The sequence below is a fragment of the Cottoperca gobio genome, chromosome 17, assembly GCF_900634415.1.
Source record: "Cottoperca gobio chromosome 17, fCotGob3.1, whole genome shotgun sequence".
Classification (NCBI taxonomy): domain Eukaryota; kingdom Metazoa; phylum Chordata; class Actinopteri; order Perciformes; family Bovichtidae; genus Cottoperca; species Cottoperca gobio.
The window spans coordinates 13,933,781-13,947,992 of record NC_041371.1 but is presented as its reverse complement, the minus strand read 5'-3'; the positions used below and the strand labels follow the sequence as shown (position 1 = coordinate 13,947,992).

The following is a 14,212-nucleotide window of genomic DNA, read 5'->3' as shown; positions in this document are numbered from 1 at the left end:
CACACGTTGATCTTCACAAATCAGCCAGAAATCAGACAGCGGATGTGTCTGCTGGGCCCTGATCAACCACTCCTCATTTCAGTAACAGACACTGAGGCTGATTAAGAGATGCGTTTGTGTGTCAAGTGTCTGTGAAACGCTCTCGACAGGTCCTTTGACCCGCTAACCACATACCATCTCTGCATCATTGCAGGCGTGCGTGTGCATGTGCGTAATGTTCACATACCATGTTTTGCTCCTGGAGTGTAAGTCCTCTGCAGTGATTCGGCCTTCTGCACGTCAGAGTAACAGTGCCACCTGCTGTCCATTTAAACCCCATCTGAACATGTTCTGAGCATGTAGCTGCAGCTCATGTCTCCAGCAACACAGTGTAGCCTGCAGTGTAGATTTCTATTAGGGTAAAGATACTCAATATAAGCAGAAGTGTAGCCCTGCAAACACCAAACTGAGACAAAATGATAAAACATGATTACTCACAAACCCTTTGATACACATTTGAATGTTTGTTTCTTAAGCCTCGTTGTACGGCGACATGGCCATATAGAGCCACTTGAGAGGTTATTTTCAGGTTACAAAAGGAGAACAATCAAACAGGGATGACACTCCCCACGTTTAAAAAAGTGTCGTGCCCGAGTGTAGGGAGTGAGGGAGGGGGGTCTGCTCTGTTCTAGTGGCCAAACGCAGAGGTCAAATGTCACAATATAGGATCCTGAGTGCCAATGATGTTTGCCTCTTTATGATAATCAGAGAACAGGTGCAGCCCCATGCGCCCCGCTGTGTCAGGCCTGTGTCGTTTAAACCGTCCAACTGCGAGCACTACGTGGGCACGTTGCCTATTCCATACCTCAGAAAAACATTGATGTGATCGACATGAAACACAATGAAAATGACTGTAAATAATAATATTTAATTTCATCTCTCTTTCTCTCTCTGTCTCTCTAGCTATTCTCTATTTATCTACTCTTGCTACTCCCCCTGTTGTGTCTTTTCTTTCATTTCTCCCCTCCTTAACTATTGATGCGGGTAATAATAGTACCATAGACACATGGTTTCTCTCTTGTGACTATTGTGCTATGCTGTGCTTAATATGTAAAGAAGCACCTTGTCGACAAAATGTAAAAAACTTAAAGATGAAAAAAAAGAAAAAAAAGAATCAACAGACTGATCCTATGCACAGGCCAAGAAGGAAAACCACAAATTACAAACTGTGCATATTTGTGAATATATGTGATGGAAGGACCTGATCTCTGAACTTTAAGCCCTTTGAACTGTCACTGCATTCCTCTGCTGATGGTGTTTTTTGGTTACCATGAGAACCGCCTCATTACTTTGTGTATTTTCTTATTTTATTTTGTGGGCAAAGCCACTTGTGGTGTAGCATCTTCTAGCGGGAGATAATCATATTAGAGAGGAGACGCAGGCAGGAGGAGGAAGGGTGCAGCAGGAGCATCAGAGCCCCATCATTAACACTGGAAGGAAACATTTAAGTGACTTTCCTCCACAGTTTGGGTTCTGGCCGTGCACTATAACAGATTCCCTGGTGGAGGTGTCACTTTAAGACGTCTTCTAGAGTCCAGAGGGGAAAGCTGTAGCTTTACAGTGCAGATATTTAAAGCTTAGACCCAAAGCAACGAGTTAGTGATGGAAACAGTTGTGTGTGTGGCTACCTCACAGTATAGAGTGGACTGTGACACAGCCATCAATACCAAAGATACTTCAAGCCTGCCGTGTTCACACTGGACCTGGGACGTGCACACACACATGCAAACACACACATGCAGATATGCTTCTTTGTGCACATACACACATCCACAGAGCAGTCGCGCTGCATGGCAAACACACAGAGGTGTTTGTTATGTGGGAAGAGTTGAGTGCCTTTTTCCTTCAACCAGGGGTTGGACTGCTCTGCACACACACACACACACACACACACACACACACACACACACACACACACACACACACACACACACACACACGCACACACAGTGTTTAAAGTGAAGGGGGGCACACACTGGATGAAGGGGGAGCAACACAGGAGGAGGTCCTCATGGCATAAAAAAAAGCCACTTTTGTTTGAATTCAACAGGCACTTTTTTCACACGAGGGGAAAAGATTGTTTACCGCCACCATTTTGTTTTAATATATTTTTAACATGCTGGTGAGACGATGTCATCTCACAGAGTCTTCTCCACGATACACACATCCACACACACTCCCACCAGAGATATTTTTGTGTAATTTGTAACCCGAGTGTAGGTGTGTGTGTGTGTATCTGACTGTTTACAAAGCCCTCTGACCCGCTTTCTCATTGGCTCGCATCTAAAACTTTAACCTTTGTAACAATAAAATGATCATTCAGTGCAGAAGCGAAGAGACTTTTTAGCTCCAAAAAGACACACGATGCCCGCCGGTGACCCCCGCCCATCCAAACCCTCTTCGCTGGTCCCTCCGTCCAGTAGCATCACAACGAGACAGGCATGTGTAGACAATTCATCTTGATATACCTCAAATCTTTATTGTAAAGGTTAATGTAGTGAAACAATAATGACAATGTTTAGCAATGAGAGTGACATTAAGGTCACAGCAAAATGATTGTTCCGTTTTTAACATTTCTTTGAAGGAGCGTGTGCGGTATAGGCCGTCTTATGTTTTGGCATCTTTTTGAGTTGGTTAATTTATTGTTTGTTTGCACCTTGTCCTTCTTGGAGTTAAGAGAAACACTAAAAGGAGGAGTACGAATAATTGAACTGGTAGGAAAGGACATAATATATGATGTTGTAGCATCAGGGGAGGAAGAAATCTGTGATGAAAGATTATGAAAGAATTGTTAAAGATCAAAGTGAAAAGGACACATCAAGGACGCACTAAATCCTGTTTTGCATCACTTTTTGGCTTATTTTGTGTTTGAAGATTGTCTCCTATGTGTGTTAAAGTGATTCCCATATTAAAAAAAGAGAACCAACCAAAGCACCTCTGTCATTAGGGTTGGGACGATTCTTTTATGCATGGATACTATATAAGTGTAAATAAACTGCAGGATGAACTGTACCTCTACAGGTGGAGGAGAGGGGGAGAAACAGGGAAAAAACCAACTGGGTTTTGGTTACATTCTTTTTTTAGTATGTGCTGTTTGTGTCATTGTATAAAATGTGTGTATTTGTATGTGTATCAGCTTCATCGCTGTGTGTCTTTCCTCCTGTTGTAACCCTTCCCTTTGTGTGAAAATAGTCTCCACACTTCCATGTCTGTATGTACCCTTTGTTTCATCACACAGGTGTGACTGTAAGTTTTTCTACTTTTGTTCCTGTATTTCAGCTCATTCTTATTTAATCTAAAACTCGATCGGCCTGGGTGTTTGTCTGCTGTAGGAGCTGGCTGAATCATAAACAAACAGACAGCCAGGCGAATAGAAATGCGGGGGTTTTACCAATGTATCAAAATGGCGTCATTTGCTTTTTTTCCTTCTGACAGACCTCAGAGCTCTGGAAGCCCCAGTGTCGATATTCTCCCTCTTCCCTTACCAACCAATCAATCAATCAGAACCAAGTGTCTTTGTGATGGTAGAAGACAATCAATTTCAAATAGAGCAAAGACAAAAAAAAAAAGGAGGGAGAGAGAAACAGTGTGATTGAGGAGGGCAGAGAAAATGACTGGACAGGAGATGGGAGGAGAGGAGGAAGGATGGCTCTCAGAGAAATCAGTGTGCGTGTGTGTGTGTGTGTGGTCACCTTTAACCTCTGCAGAGTGACCTTTACTGCGGGGGCTGAGGCACCCAGGACCCTCCCCTGACCACGATGGAGGTGGTGCTGGAGGGGGTCTGACTTGTTAAGCGGACATCTAATCGAAGAGGTTGATCAAATGCCTACACACACACACACACACACACACACACACACACACACACACACACACACACACACACACACACACACACACAAACACACGGTTGTTACTCAGAGAGCCTTTCTTCTGATCTTCATAGTCCCAGTAACACAGTGAGTCTGTCCGTCACGTTGGTCTGCCTTCAGCCTGTGGAGGGAGACTTGAGTAATAACTGGAACAAATAATACACCAAGTGAAAACCAGTATGGTTAAATTGTGTGTTTTGACTAAAACAAATAAAGAAACAAGCAATTGGCTGGCTGACTTTATTTTGTGTGTGATGGTTTCTTACTGTGGTGCTCTGTTGCCATCTGGTGGTTTAAAAATGAAAGTATGTGGACACTCCTGTACAGGAAATGTACAGCATCAGGGCCAGAGCAAGGATTTCAGAAACACTTTGAGGCACCTGACACCGCCTGCAGAAAGAATTAACCAGACATATATACTTATTTGAAAACAAGTTTTCAGGGACTTCAATTTCATTTCTGTAAGCTTGTTTCAGAGCCTTCTCCACACTGCCAGGAGACATTCTGGTGAGGAGATACTAAATCCTGTATGTATTTATTTATTAAAAATAGTCAAATGCAAATACATTAAGATAAAAAAATATTTGAACCAGCCTATAAAATACTCTGTTTTCTTATTTAAATGTCCTTAATTCTTTACTCCACCAGGTTCCTCCCAGAAGAAGACGAGGACATTACCTCAACGTACACAGCATGCTTCCAACTTTGTATATTTTGACATCATCAGGAAAAGCAATGGGGTAAATAATGTAATGATGGCTCTCAGGGTGCTGGTATTGTTCATGTTAATGTTAACACCTGTGCTTTCCCATACTATAACTTAAAGCCTAGAGGCCTACCCCAAAACCAAATAGTACAGTATGTACTAACTACTCATCATACTGTTTTGCAAGTTAGTATACAACTTTAGATGTCAATCAAACTGTAACTTTGCAAAGCTATTTCAAAAAGAGACATCCATTAGATCCCCCTTAGATTTATAGATGTACTGTAGATATTTTGGAGCGGTTTCCTAACCACCCAAAATGTTTTCTTGTGGGAAACCTTCCAGACAAGTGGAGGCTGTCATAGCAGTAGATCAATGCCTATGTTCTTTGAAAGAACAGGTTTAACAATCATATTGTGCATGTGGTGTAGCTCGTGTGTGACCTCGAGCTCCAGGCGACACAAGCAGGAAAGGAGAAGAGACACGGGACACTTTTGACAGAGTTACATCATGCTTTTATGACGAAAAGGAGTTAATTTACAAGACAGACAGTTTAGAAAACATACATTGAAATAAAAAAAGAACTCATATGTTTTTTTTTATAGACAAGTACATTATTGTCTCAGCTTTCCCTTTGAGACCAAGCAGCCATGGGACTGAGCAAAACATGGGTGATCCCTGGAGAAAAGAAGCAGCAGTTAAATCCTATATTACTATACCTACACTATTTACAGTTCAACAGTCATTTTCCTCTGTCAGACATGGCAAAGAGGTCTACAGATTTGATGACATGATATGGCTAATAGATCTAATATGTACAGTTTCTGTTCTTCACATCCAAGGATCCAACATTTTAACGTTATAATTCAGGTACAGTCAGAGAGGACGAGAGTCCAAATGTAGTACTCGCAGCCTCTATTAAGAGGCAGTCATGTGCTTTAATGATTGATCAGTTGACACCATTCAATCTGACAAGCTGAACAACTTGTCTTTATGTTAGCTCTGCATTTAATTGGAGCGCTCAGCACCCATTCCTAGGTTTCAGGGGTGAGTAACGACCGTGTCAACAGGGAACAAATATGCATTAGCGCAAAAAACTACGAGTGATCGATGAAAAGTCTTCTGAAATGTTTAACGAGGTCGGTGCCAAGTTGGTTGATAGAGAGAGAGAGAGAGAGAGAGAGAGAGAGAGAGAGAGAGAGAGAGAGAGAGAGAGAGAGAGAAGACAGAGAGAGAAAAGAGAGAGTACGTTCTCCCCTGCCAAATTGAGAAATACACTATATTTTCCATTAGAGGGCTCCAACAAATACAGAGCTATACCATAGTGACAGCTTCCTCTGAAGAGTGGGAGAGGTAAGACAGCGTTACATCAGCTCAGACCTGGGGGAAAAAAAAGTCGAAATCTGGCACCATCTCGTTCTTAAGAGGAAAATCATCTTAAAAGGTAATGAGGAAACCTAGGAATGGGTGCCAACCAGGTCTGTAAGAGCTCTGTACGCCTCCTCCAACTCCAGAGGGATCCTGGGAGAGTGGCAAGGTTCAAGATAGATCAATGAAAGTATGCCATTAATAATCCTATCCCCATACAGCATTGATCAGTCCCACCATCCTGCTTGGAATATCAATCGTTTTATCTACAGCTTACACATCCCCTGTGTGTGGATGGATATGTGTAAAAGTACAATCATCCCAAGTAAACAAATGCTTATTCTGTAAAATGCAAACTTCTTTAAATATCTGTGAGTGCAGGTCATTATTTTCTCCCTTTGCTTTGTGCCAGATTAAAAACACTTCAATGGTCCCACCTGCTCTTACAGTAAGTCTGTTTCAACCAGTCCCATGGCCAGCAACAATGGCCCCCATAGCTCTCCGTACAAGTGTAGGTGAGAGTTTGGCAAGACCAATCACTGTATACAAAAGGCATGCATAGATTAAACCTGCTAAGAACACAAGAAAGAAAGTTTTTTTTATTCTCTAGAGAGGAACCAACCGTTTGCCGGTCAGTCATATACAGAGAAAGAATGATACTGTGACTTTTTTTTGTATCATGGGTTTGTTACTGTTTGTTGTGAAGGTGGAGAGACTGGCGGGGGCGTCAGAAAGTATTTCTATAATCTACACACCGAGTCCCAGCAAACCAGGTCAGAACTGTTGCTTTTGATCAGATGGAGGCCTCTGTTTATAACTCCCTCACAGGTGGCTGACAGCAAACCCAGGACAGGACACCCACAGCGGAGAGGAGGTCACGCTATGACTATAAGAAGAATCAGTGAAGCACTGACTTATAAATCTAACAGTCAATTTGCTCTCCTTCGTGTTTCACTGTATGAGACACAGAGCTGTTGTTTTTTCGCCCCCCCCCCCCCCCTACGTACATTAACACTGGTACATCAGCAGTATAATGGTCCCATTACTTGCTGTTACTCACTTTGACCACATGGGGTCAGTATTGCCACATAGAAAAAATGGGAGGGGGGGGGGGGAATCAGTTGCAATTGTCAAGGTTAAGATGAAGCAGTTGTGCTGCTTCGTATTACCATCTCTTTGTCCAGTTAAAAGAAACTACCATGTGTAATATTTCTATCTCACCCATATAGATTCTTCTATCTATATAAAATATTAAAAAAAACCCCCATGGATTCTGCCTCCAGGCTTTGTATGGCATGCTGTTTTGAGAGGTCTGTTATGGAAATCGAACTAATAAGCCAAGTAATGACCCAATCAGCCGCGCTCACTTCTCCGTCATTACATTACTGCTCCTCTCAGCTCCGATAATTCAACTCAAGTCTAATCCAATTGAAACAGCAGCTGTAGGATCTGGAGGAGGAGATGGATTTATTTAGAGCTAATATGGAGTCAGAAATAACAGGAAAAACAAAGGAATGCATGTTGACATGCAGACGTCTTGGCCAAATATTGAGAGAACAGCTGAGACTGGTCCTTTAACTGAGACAAAGAATGGAAACAATGTTACAAAAACTAAAAGCGGAATAATTCAGGCTCAGCTGGTTATGACACCATGATTATTGGAGTCCAAAGGATTGTCTTATTTTGGTCTGCGTCTTTGAAGAGTTCCCCGGTGGAAGGTATCCTAAAAGTGAGGTTACTGCTGCTGTAAATAAGGCGTCTAGACTACAGTACACCCCAGGCAAGGGCGAACCGGAGGAGGGAGCGGGGGATCGCTCAACCTACATTCCCAAGTATCACGGCAGAGGAGATGAATCAAGCTCCACTAACACAGAGAGTCTGTCAGCGAGACTGAGGAGACTGCTTCGCTGCAAAGCTGTGTGTACTGGGAACAAAAGTGTCTATCAATTAAAATGTTAACATGTTTCTAAAGTCTTTGATAACAGATTTAATCAAAGTGAAGGGGAAAGGAAATATAAAAAAATAAAAGCTTCTGCTAGCTTTCAAAGACTTGTGGGGCTTGAATAGATACAAGCGCTTATTTTCAACCTTGACCTTCCTTAAAAATGTCTGTTTTAGTTAATGGGTGGCTTCCTTGACAAAAAAGTTAACCACAGGAGGCAGAAAGTGAGTGCAGGCTCATCGTCTCGGTATTAAACAACACAACCCTCCTCTTCACAATTGTAAGTTAAAGTGTGGCAAGATATGATCAGAGAAAATACATACAGTGCAGTCTGTGGGTTTTCATATCCAGAGAATGATCCCAGCACTGAGCAGAGTGGGAAAGTTCCAGAAGTGTTTTTTCAGGAATGAGTAGGGTGTGAAATGGGAACCAATGTTTTTTATTTTTTATTGTTTTTTTTTTAATAGGGAACCTGGGTCACCCCTTTCATCTTTTGTCTCCACTGATCTAATCACTGCTCCGTGTTCGATGGCATCACGAGGAGCAACAATTCATAGCACGACAACACTGACTCACAGAATACGTGTCTACTACCACACAACCATAATCCAGCCTAATACTGTGAACAGGGACAACGAGGGTGGTGATGTTAAGAAGACAGGGAACAGGAAGAGGGGAGGAGGACGGTAAAGAGGGGAAGAAGGAGATAATAAAAATAAAACCAAACACACCCTCATCTACGCTTACACTAGTGATTGATGTTTGAATAATAACACCATCGTCAATCACTACAGACATTCCCACTGTCTTCTAAAGCTAGTTTCCACTGAGAAATACCGGGGAATGGAAACACAAAAGGCTCGGCTCGGGGAGAGGAACCGTCCATGAAGGAGACGTCCTGTTCTCAACACAAAAATATCCGCTGACACTGTTAAAGGCGGTGTAAAATCAAATAAAAAAACAGGCCAAGCCAATTTGTTTCTTCTATTCTCGTTCGGCCTCATGAATCTTTAACAGCTGTTGAGTTATTCATCCTGACACAGAAGCTGTGGTTTCATCATCCCTCACAAGGGACACAGATGGAGTTGGCAGGATTGATTTTGCAAAGGTTTCGAGAGTTTGAGGTTCTCTTAGCTGCGGCAAATTATTTTACAAACCGTAAACTTGTTTTCATACAGTGTTGTTGTGCTTTAGATGCGTTGTTTTTTCAAACGACACGTCAATGACATGAATAGCACCAGCTATTTATAAATCCGTCACTAAGTTAGTTTGCAAAGTCCTTCATAAATTCTTATCAATTACTAGCTAGTTCCAAAATAGTGATTTAGTAAAATCAGTTTACCATTAAAACTTGAAATGTCTTCGCTCATAAAGACTTTAGTAATGTGTAAATACTTTGCTAGGGGATATAATTTAGTTAGTCAGAAAAATAATATTACTTTGTACAGCAGACTATTGTTGTTCTTCTCTTTTACCCGGTCCACCACCTGATCGCTTTAAACTGTCACTCTACGTTAGGAACCACTGCTTTAGATGATGTTTTTTCTTGATGTCTGGCTCCAGTTAATATGCACACTGATAAGCAAACAGGCGCTGTCTCGTGTGAGGAAACTTCATCAGGTGTTGAGAACAGAACAGTCCCAGACGGAGGACGGGGTACTTTAAAACGGTAAACACCCAAAAGGTCACAGCGAACTATAACTGAGGAAATTAAAATAAACAAATAAACTTTTTTGTTGTTTTTTTTGTTTTTAAAACCACAGTACTACTCTCCACTATACGATGCACATGGCGTGGGTAGGGTTAACACGACTTCATTTACATTTTTAATCCTTGGTCTCCAGCCAGGGACCCCTCCCAAAGGAGGACCCAGTGGGGGTGTGTGGGGGTGGGGGTGAGGAGGGGGGGATGCACTGGGCTAGGGGGGCAGAGACATTCGCACACCGACCGTCTCAGAGGCAGAGAGAGAGCAGACAGCGTCACACTTTGTATGTTTATTCATGTGTAACTGTGATTGTTGTTAATATCAATCGAAGTAGCCTTGATGAGGTTTAATCACTTCTGTGTGTGTGCGTGTGCGTGTGTGTGTGTGTGTGTGTACATGTGTTATGGGGTGAAACTTTTTGCAAGCCCAGCAACAGCAGATGGTTTTGTGATCGTCACACCAGCTTGTAAGATGGCAGTTACAATAATTATTATCATATAACGGAATCATGCACACGCTACCGTAGAAAAAACACAACCTATACATACTATGGCTTTGTTTCTTCACTCAAACATTTACATCAGTTTTGGCTTCATGGCTGTACTTACAGTATTGCTGGAATGTTATATTAGAACAGAGCATGTTTGTCTCACTCTGTTGGCTAGTTGTTTCACTTTTCCTGAGAAAAGGTGTTAAACATGTGTTGCTATGCGTGTATTCCACGACTACAACGTGTTTACTTGAAGACCCTGACAGTGTTACTGTGTGTCCTCTGTCTGCCTCTGAGTTTGACCTGACTCTCCAGGCTGCTCCCCCCTGGCAGCGCTGGGAAGGTCAGTCGTCTACCAACACATTAGAGGGCGGGGACGAAGGTTGGAGGGCGGCAGGTTGACCTCTCCTGTTGATGAAAAAGCACAAAGAGGGCTTGTGATGTAGCCAGCGACCCTCCAGTGACCACCGGCCCGGTGCTCTCTGATGTGTTGGTTGCTATGTTACCGTGTCTGCCCGTGTCCGGTGGTCTTGACTTCCTAACCAAACCCTCCGGGCCACACGGGCAGCCACGGCAGCTCTCGGCCAGTGCGCTCGTCCCAAACTCACACAGCTAACGGTGTCGCAAAATCTCACAAAGAAGAAAAGGCCGAATCTTATTGTCATTAATGTGAATGGTCCAAATCCTGCTCATAGTCTACATCCATGAAGCTTGACATATAATAATTGTAATTAAGAAAGCTCCTCACTGTACATGAGGCTGTTCTTTAGAAAAACATATTCAAACTATTTTTCAAAACAATTTGTTTTATTCGGTGAAATTACAACTTAACTCTCTACATGCGTGACGAGGCAGACTTTAGACGAGCAAAGCTACACATTCTAGAAATGGATGGTAGCCAGGTCTCCCTGTATCACTTGTCCTTTAAAATCCTTGACTGCACAGAACAGTCAAGGGGAATTTAAATGAAAGAGAAAATGGGTATCGGTATCCAACAGCTCAGTAATCATACCAATATCCAAAACTTATCTCCTATAATTCTTAACTCTATTATTCTTATCAAGCATGGACGACAAGTTAAAATCTACCAATACTGTAGTTTTCTACAGTATCATTCAGACATGTTTTTCACCACAAGCTGAATAAAACCACGAGAGGCGGAGAGATCAGGGTCATTTGGTTTTCATTCACAAATCGAGTCATGGCTGCATTTTTTAAGTGAGCTCTCAATTTTGAATAGAGCCATTAACAGGAACTTGTTGTGTGCTTTCAAACTTCTTTGTGAGTCAGTGGCTGTGTGTGTTTGCGTGCGTCAAACACGTTTTTGGGACGTGCTCATGCCTCCCCCGAGGGACCCCTGGCTGCGTTGTTTCATATCATTTTCATGTTAAACTTCCTGGTCCCTCCTGTGGAGCTGCCAGTAGCGGGTTCAGATTTCCGGAAGGAGTACTCCACTGTGAAGTTGTTCTTGCGTTGGCCGCGTCCCCGGCTCCACACGAACAACAGCAGGAAACAGAAGAGGACCACCCCCAGAAAGGTGATGCAACCCATTGCCGTGGAGACCAAGATGGTGGTCAGGTCCAAGGTAAACTTGAGGAAAACACGCGTGCTGTTCAGATTTGTGTCGTTGAAGAACTCGCCGCTGTACAGCGAGCGGTTGAGAAAGAAGGCTGAGGCGGCATCTAGCGGCTGGCCACGCACTGTGAGTGTGGCAAAGTAGGTGTCATTGCCTCCGGCGTTACTGGCGATGCAGATGTATGTCCCGCTGTCAGTGAGCTGGGCGTAGCGGATCTCCAGGGTGCCACTCGGGAGAACAGTGATGCGCCCAGAATTCTTAGCTGTGATCCGTCTGCGCTGTGGGGAAATCCAGATAATAGCAGGAGCAGGTTCTCCTTCGGCTCGACACAGAAAACTCACGGGTTGGCCCTCACGAGCAATCACCTGCGGGAGGTGGAGGAAAGGAGTGTACGGACTAATAAAAACAGAGCAGAATATATACACAACAAAATCTGGCAGGATTATAGAAAATTATTTTTGTGCTTGTAGAAGAAATTAGAGTAACTTCACAAATCAAACCGTGAGCATTTATTAATTTTTCATTAAATATTAAACCTAAATGGAATCATCTTCATTACCTGCTGCATCTTACGGTTGCGTATCTTAGGTTTCTGGCATGTAAAGTGATCGAAGAGTGCTGAATCGGTGAAGGTGCTCAGGCTGACCCCTTGCACCTCCACCGGCCCCGCACACACCGGCACTCTGCCGTCAAAATTGAGGGTCTTGCGTCTTTGCAGGATCCACAACAGACGGCAGTCACACAACAGGGGGTTCCCGTCCACTCTGAGGGTCTCCAGACTGTTGACAGAGTGGAAGGAGCCCTCTTCTAGAGTCTGCAGGTCGTTGGAGGAGAAGTTGAGGACCCGGATCTGTCGAAGGCCTCCAAAGGCATGGAGCTCCACTGTCATCAACCCTGTGCTTACCATGATGAGCTCCTTCAGCCTGAGCAGGTCCTTGAAGGCCCAGGGCTCTAGTGTGGTGATGAGATTGTAGGACAAGTTGAGGTGGGTGAGGTGAGCCAGGTTCTTGAAGGAAGCAGAGGGGACAGAGGTGATGTTGGTGTTGGTGATGGAGAGCCAGTGGAGGTCCAGGCCCTGGAAACAAAGAGGGGAGATGTACTCCAGGTACGGCCAGTGATCGATTTCCAGACCCCTCAGGTTAGAGAGCTTGCGGAAGTTCTGGTCCTCCAGGGCAATGACGCTGAGGTGACGGAGGCGAAGGGAGACCAGGCTGCGCAGGTAAGACAGCGTCTGGCCAGAGATGGATGTCAGGTTGCAGCGCTCTATTGTGAGATCTTCCAGCCCCAGCAGCCCTGAGAATGCCTTGGAGTCAGGGAGATACAAGACACATTTGATTTATTTTACATATATGCATGATGGAGACGGTGTGTTCACACCTAACTGGTGACATAAACTGAAGGTACATTAAAATGATATGAGCAAATACAATTCTAGGAGTTTGTGGTGAGTTCTGTGAAAAGTTCCCACTAACTCCTTTATAAATGATAAACATTATCTTCCTCTGTTAAAGGAATAGTTCAACATTTACATATAGGGCTACAGCCAGGTGGCTGTTTGTTAGCTTAGCATAACGACTGGAAACAAGGGGAGCCAGTTAGACTGGCTCTGCTCTCAGTTGTGTTGATCCTCTCATCTCACTCTTGGCAAGCAAGTAAATAAGCCCATTTTCCCAAATGTTGAACTACATATTGCTGAGGCAAAGCAGGACATGCTACAGGCACTATGGCTGGCAAATAGCTGCTTGGCATTACTGTTTATTTAGAAAGAGAGTATATTTCATTACTATCAACATGTGAGTGTAAACAATCTCCTTTCCTGGGATTTCCAAAAAATGATTAAAGTTCTTCCATCCCGCGCTTCATTAGTAACACAGTGATACTACAGACAAGATGCTGGAGAACTTACCTTGTGGGAGATATAAACCAGGTCGTTGTCTCCCACCTCCAAATGTTTCAGATTCCGCAGATCTTGAAAGGTGTAGTCCAATAAAATCACCATCTTGTTCTCGCTCAGGTCCAGGCTGGTCAGATTGCCCAGCTTGGCAAAAGCCCCCATGGGCACTAACTTCAGCTGGTTTCCCCTTAACTTCAGCACTTTAAGACTCAGGAGGCTGGCGAAGGCATTGGGCTCTAATGTGGCGATGAGGTTCTCACTGAGATCCACTTCCTCCAGTCGCGGGTACGGTGCCAGGTCACCTGCTTGCACCCAGCGGAGCCGGTTCTTGCTGAGGTCTAGGAGTTGTGTCTCCGTGGGGATGCCCTCTGGGATGTTGGTGAGCCGACGCCGCTGGCACGACACCGACCTCAGCTGAGCCGAGCAATCGCACCGTGGCGGACAGGCCTGGCTACTTCCTGGCAGCGTCATGGTTATTATGGCAACCAGTGAAGAAGCCAGGACCCATCGCCACATCCTCGGCCATGGCACTAAGGCACGCCCACCAGGGCCAGGAGAGCCAATCATGGCCCTGGTCCTCTGACTCCTCGCCTGTCGCAGGCAGGGTCAGTGCACCATAC

The 14,212-nt window shown here is 44.1% G+C and overlaps 1 protein-coding gene across 2 annotated transcripts; it reads right to left on the bottom strand.

Moving 5' to 3' along the window:
• Positions 1–5,106: 5,106 nt before the first annotated feature.
• On the bottom strand, positions 5,107–14,209 carry lingo3b (leucine rich repeat and Ig domain containing 3b). 2 transcript variants are annotated; one of them, XM_029453561.1, is made up of 3 exons: positions 13,605–14,209; positions 12,258–13,001; positions 5,107–12,063 (listed from the first exon to the last, which is right to left on the bottom strand). In XM_029453561.1, the coding sequence occupies exons 1-3, from the start codon at positions 14,157–14,159 to the stop codon at positions 11,494–11,496; spliced, it is 1,869 nt and encodes a 622-aa protein (XP_029309421.1). In that variant the 5' UTR covers positions 14,160–14,209; the 3' UTR covers positions 5,107–11,493. The 2 variants fall into 2 exon arrangements, with proteins under 2 accessions (XP_029309421.1, XP_029309422.1); XM_029453562.1 differs by having other exon boundaries at positions 12,603–13,001.
• Positions 14,210–14,212: the final 3 nt, after the last annotated feature.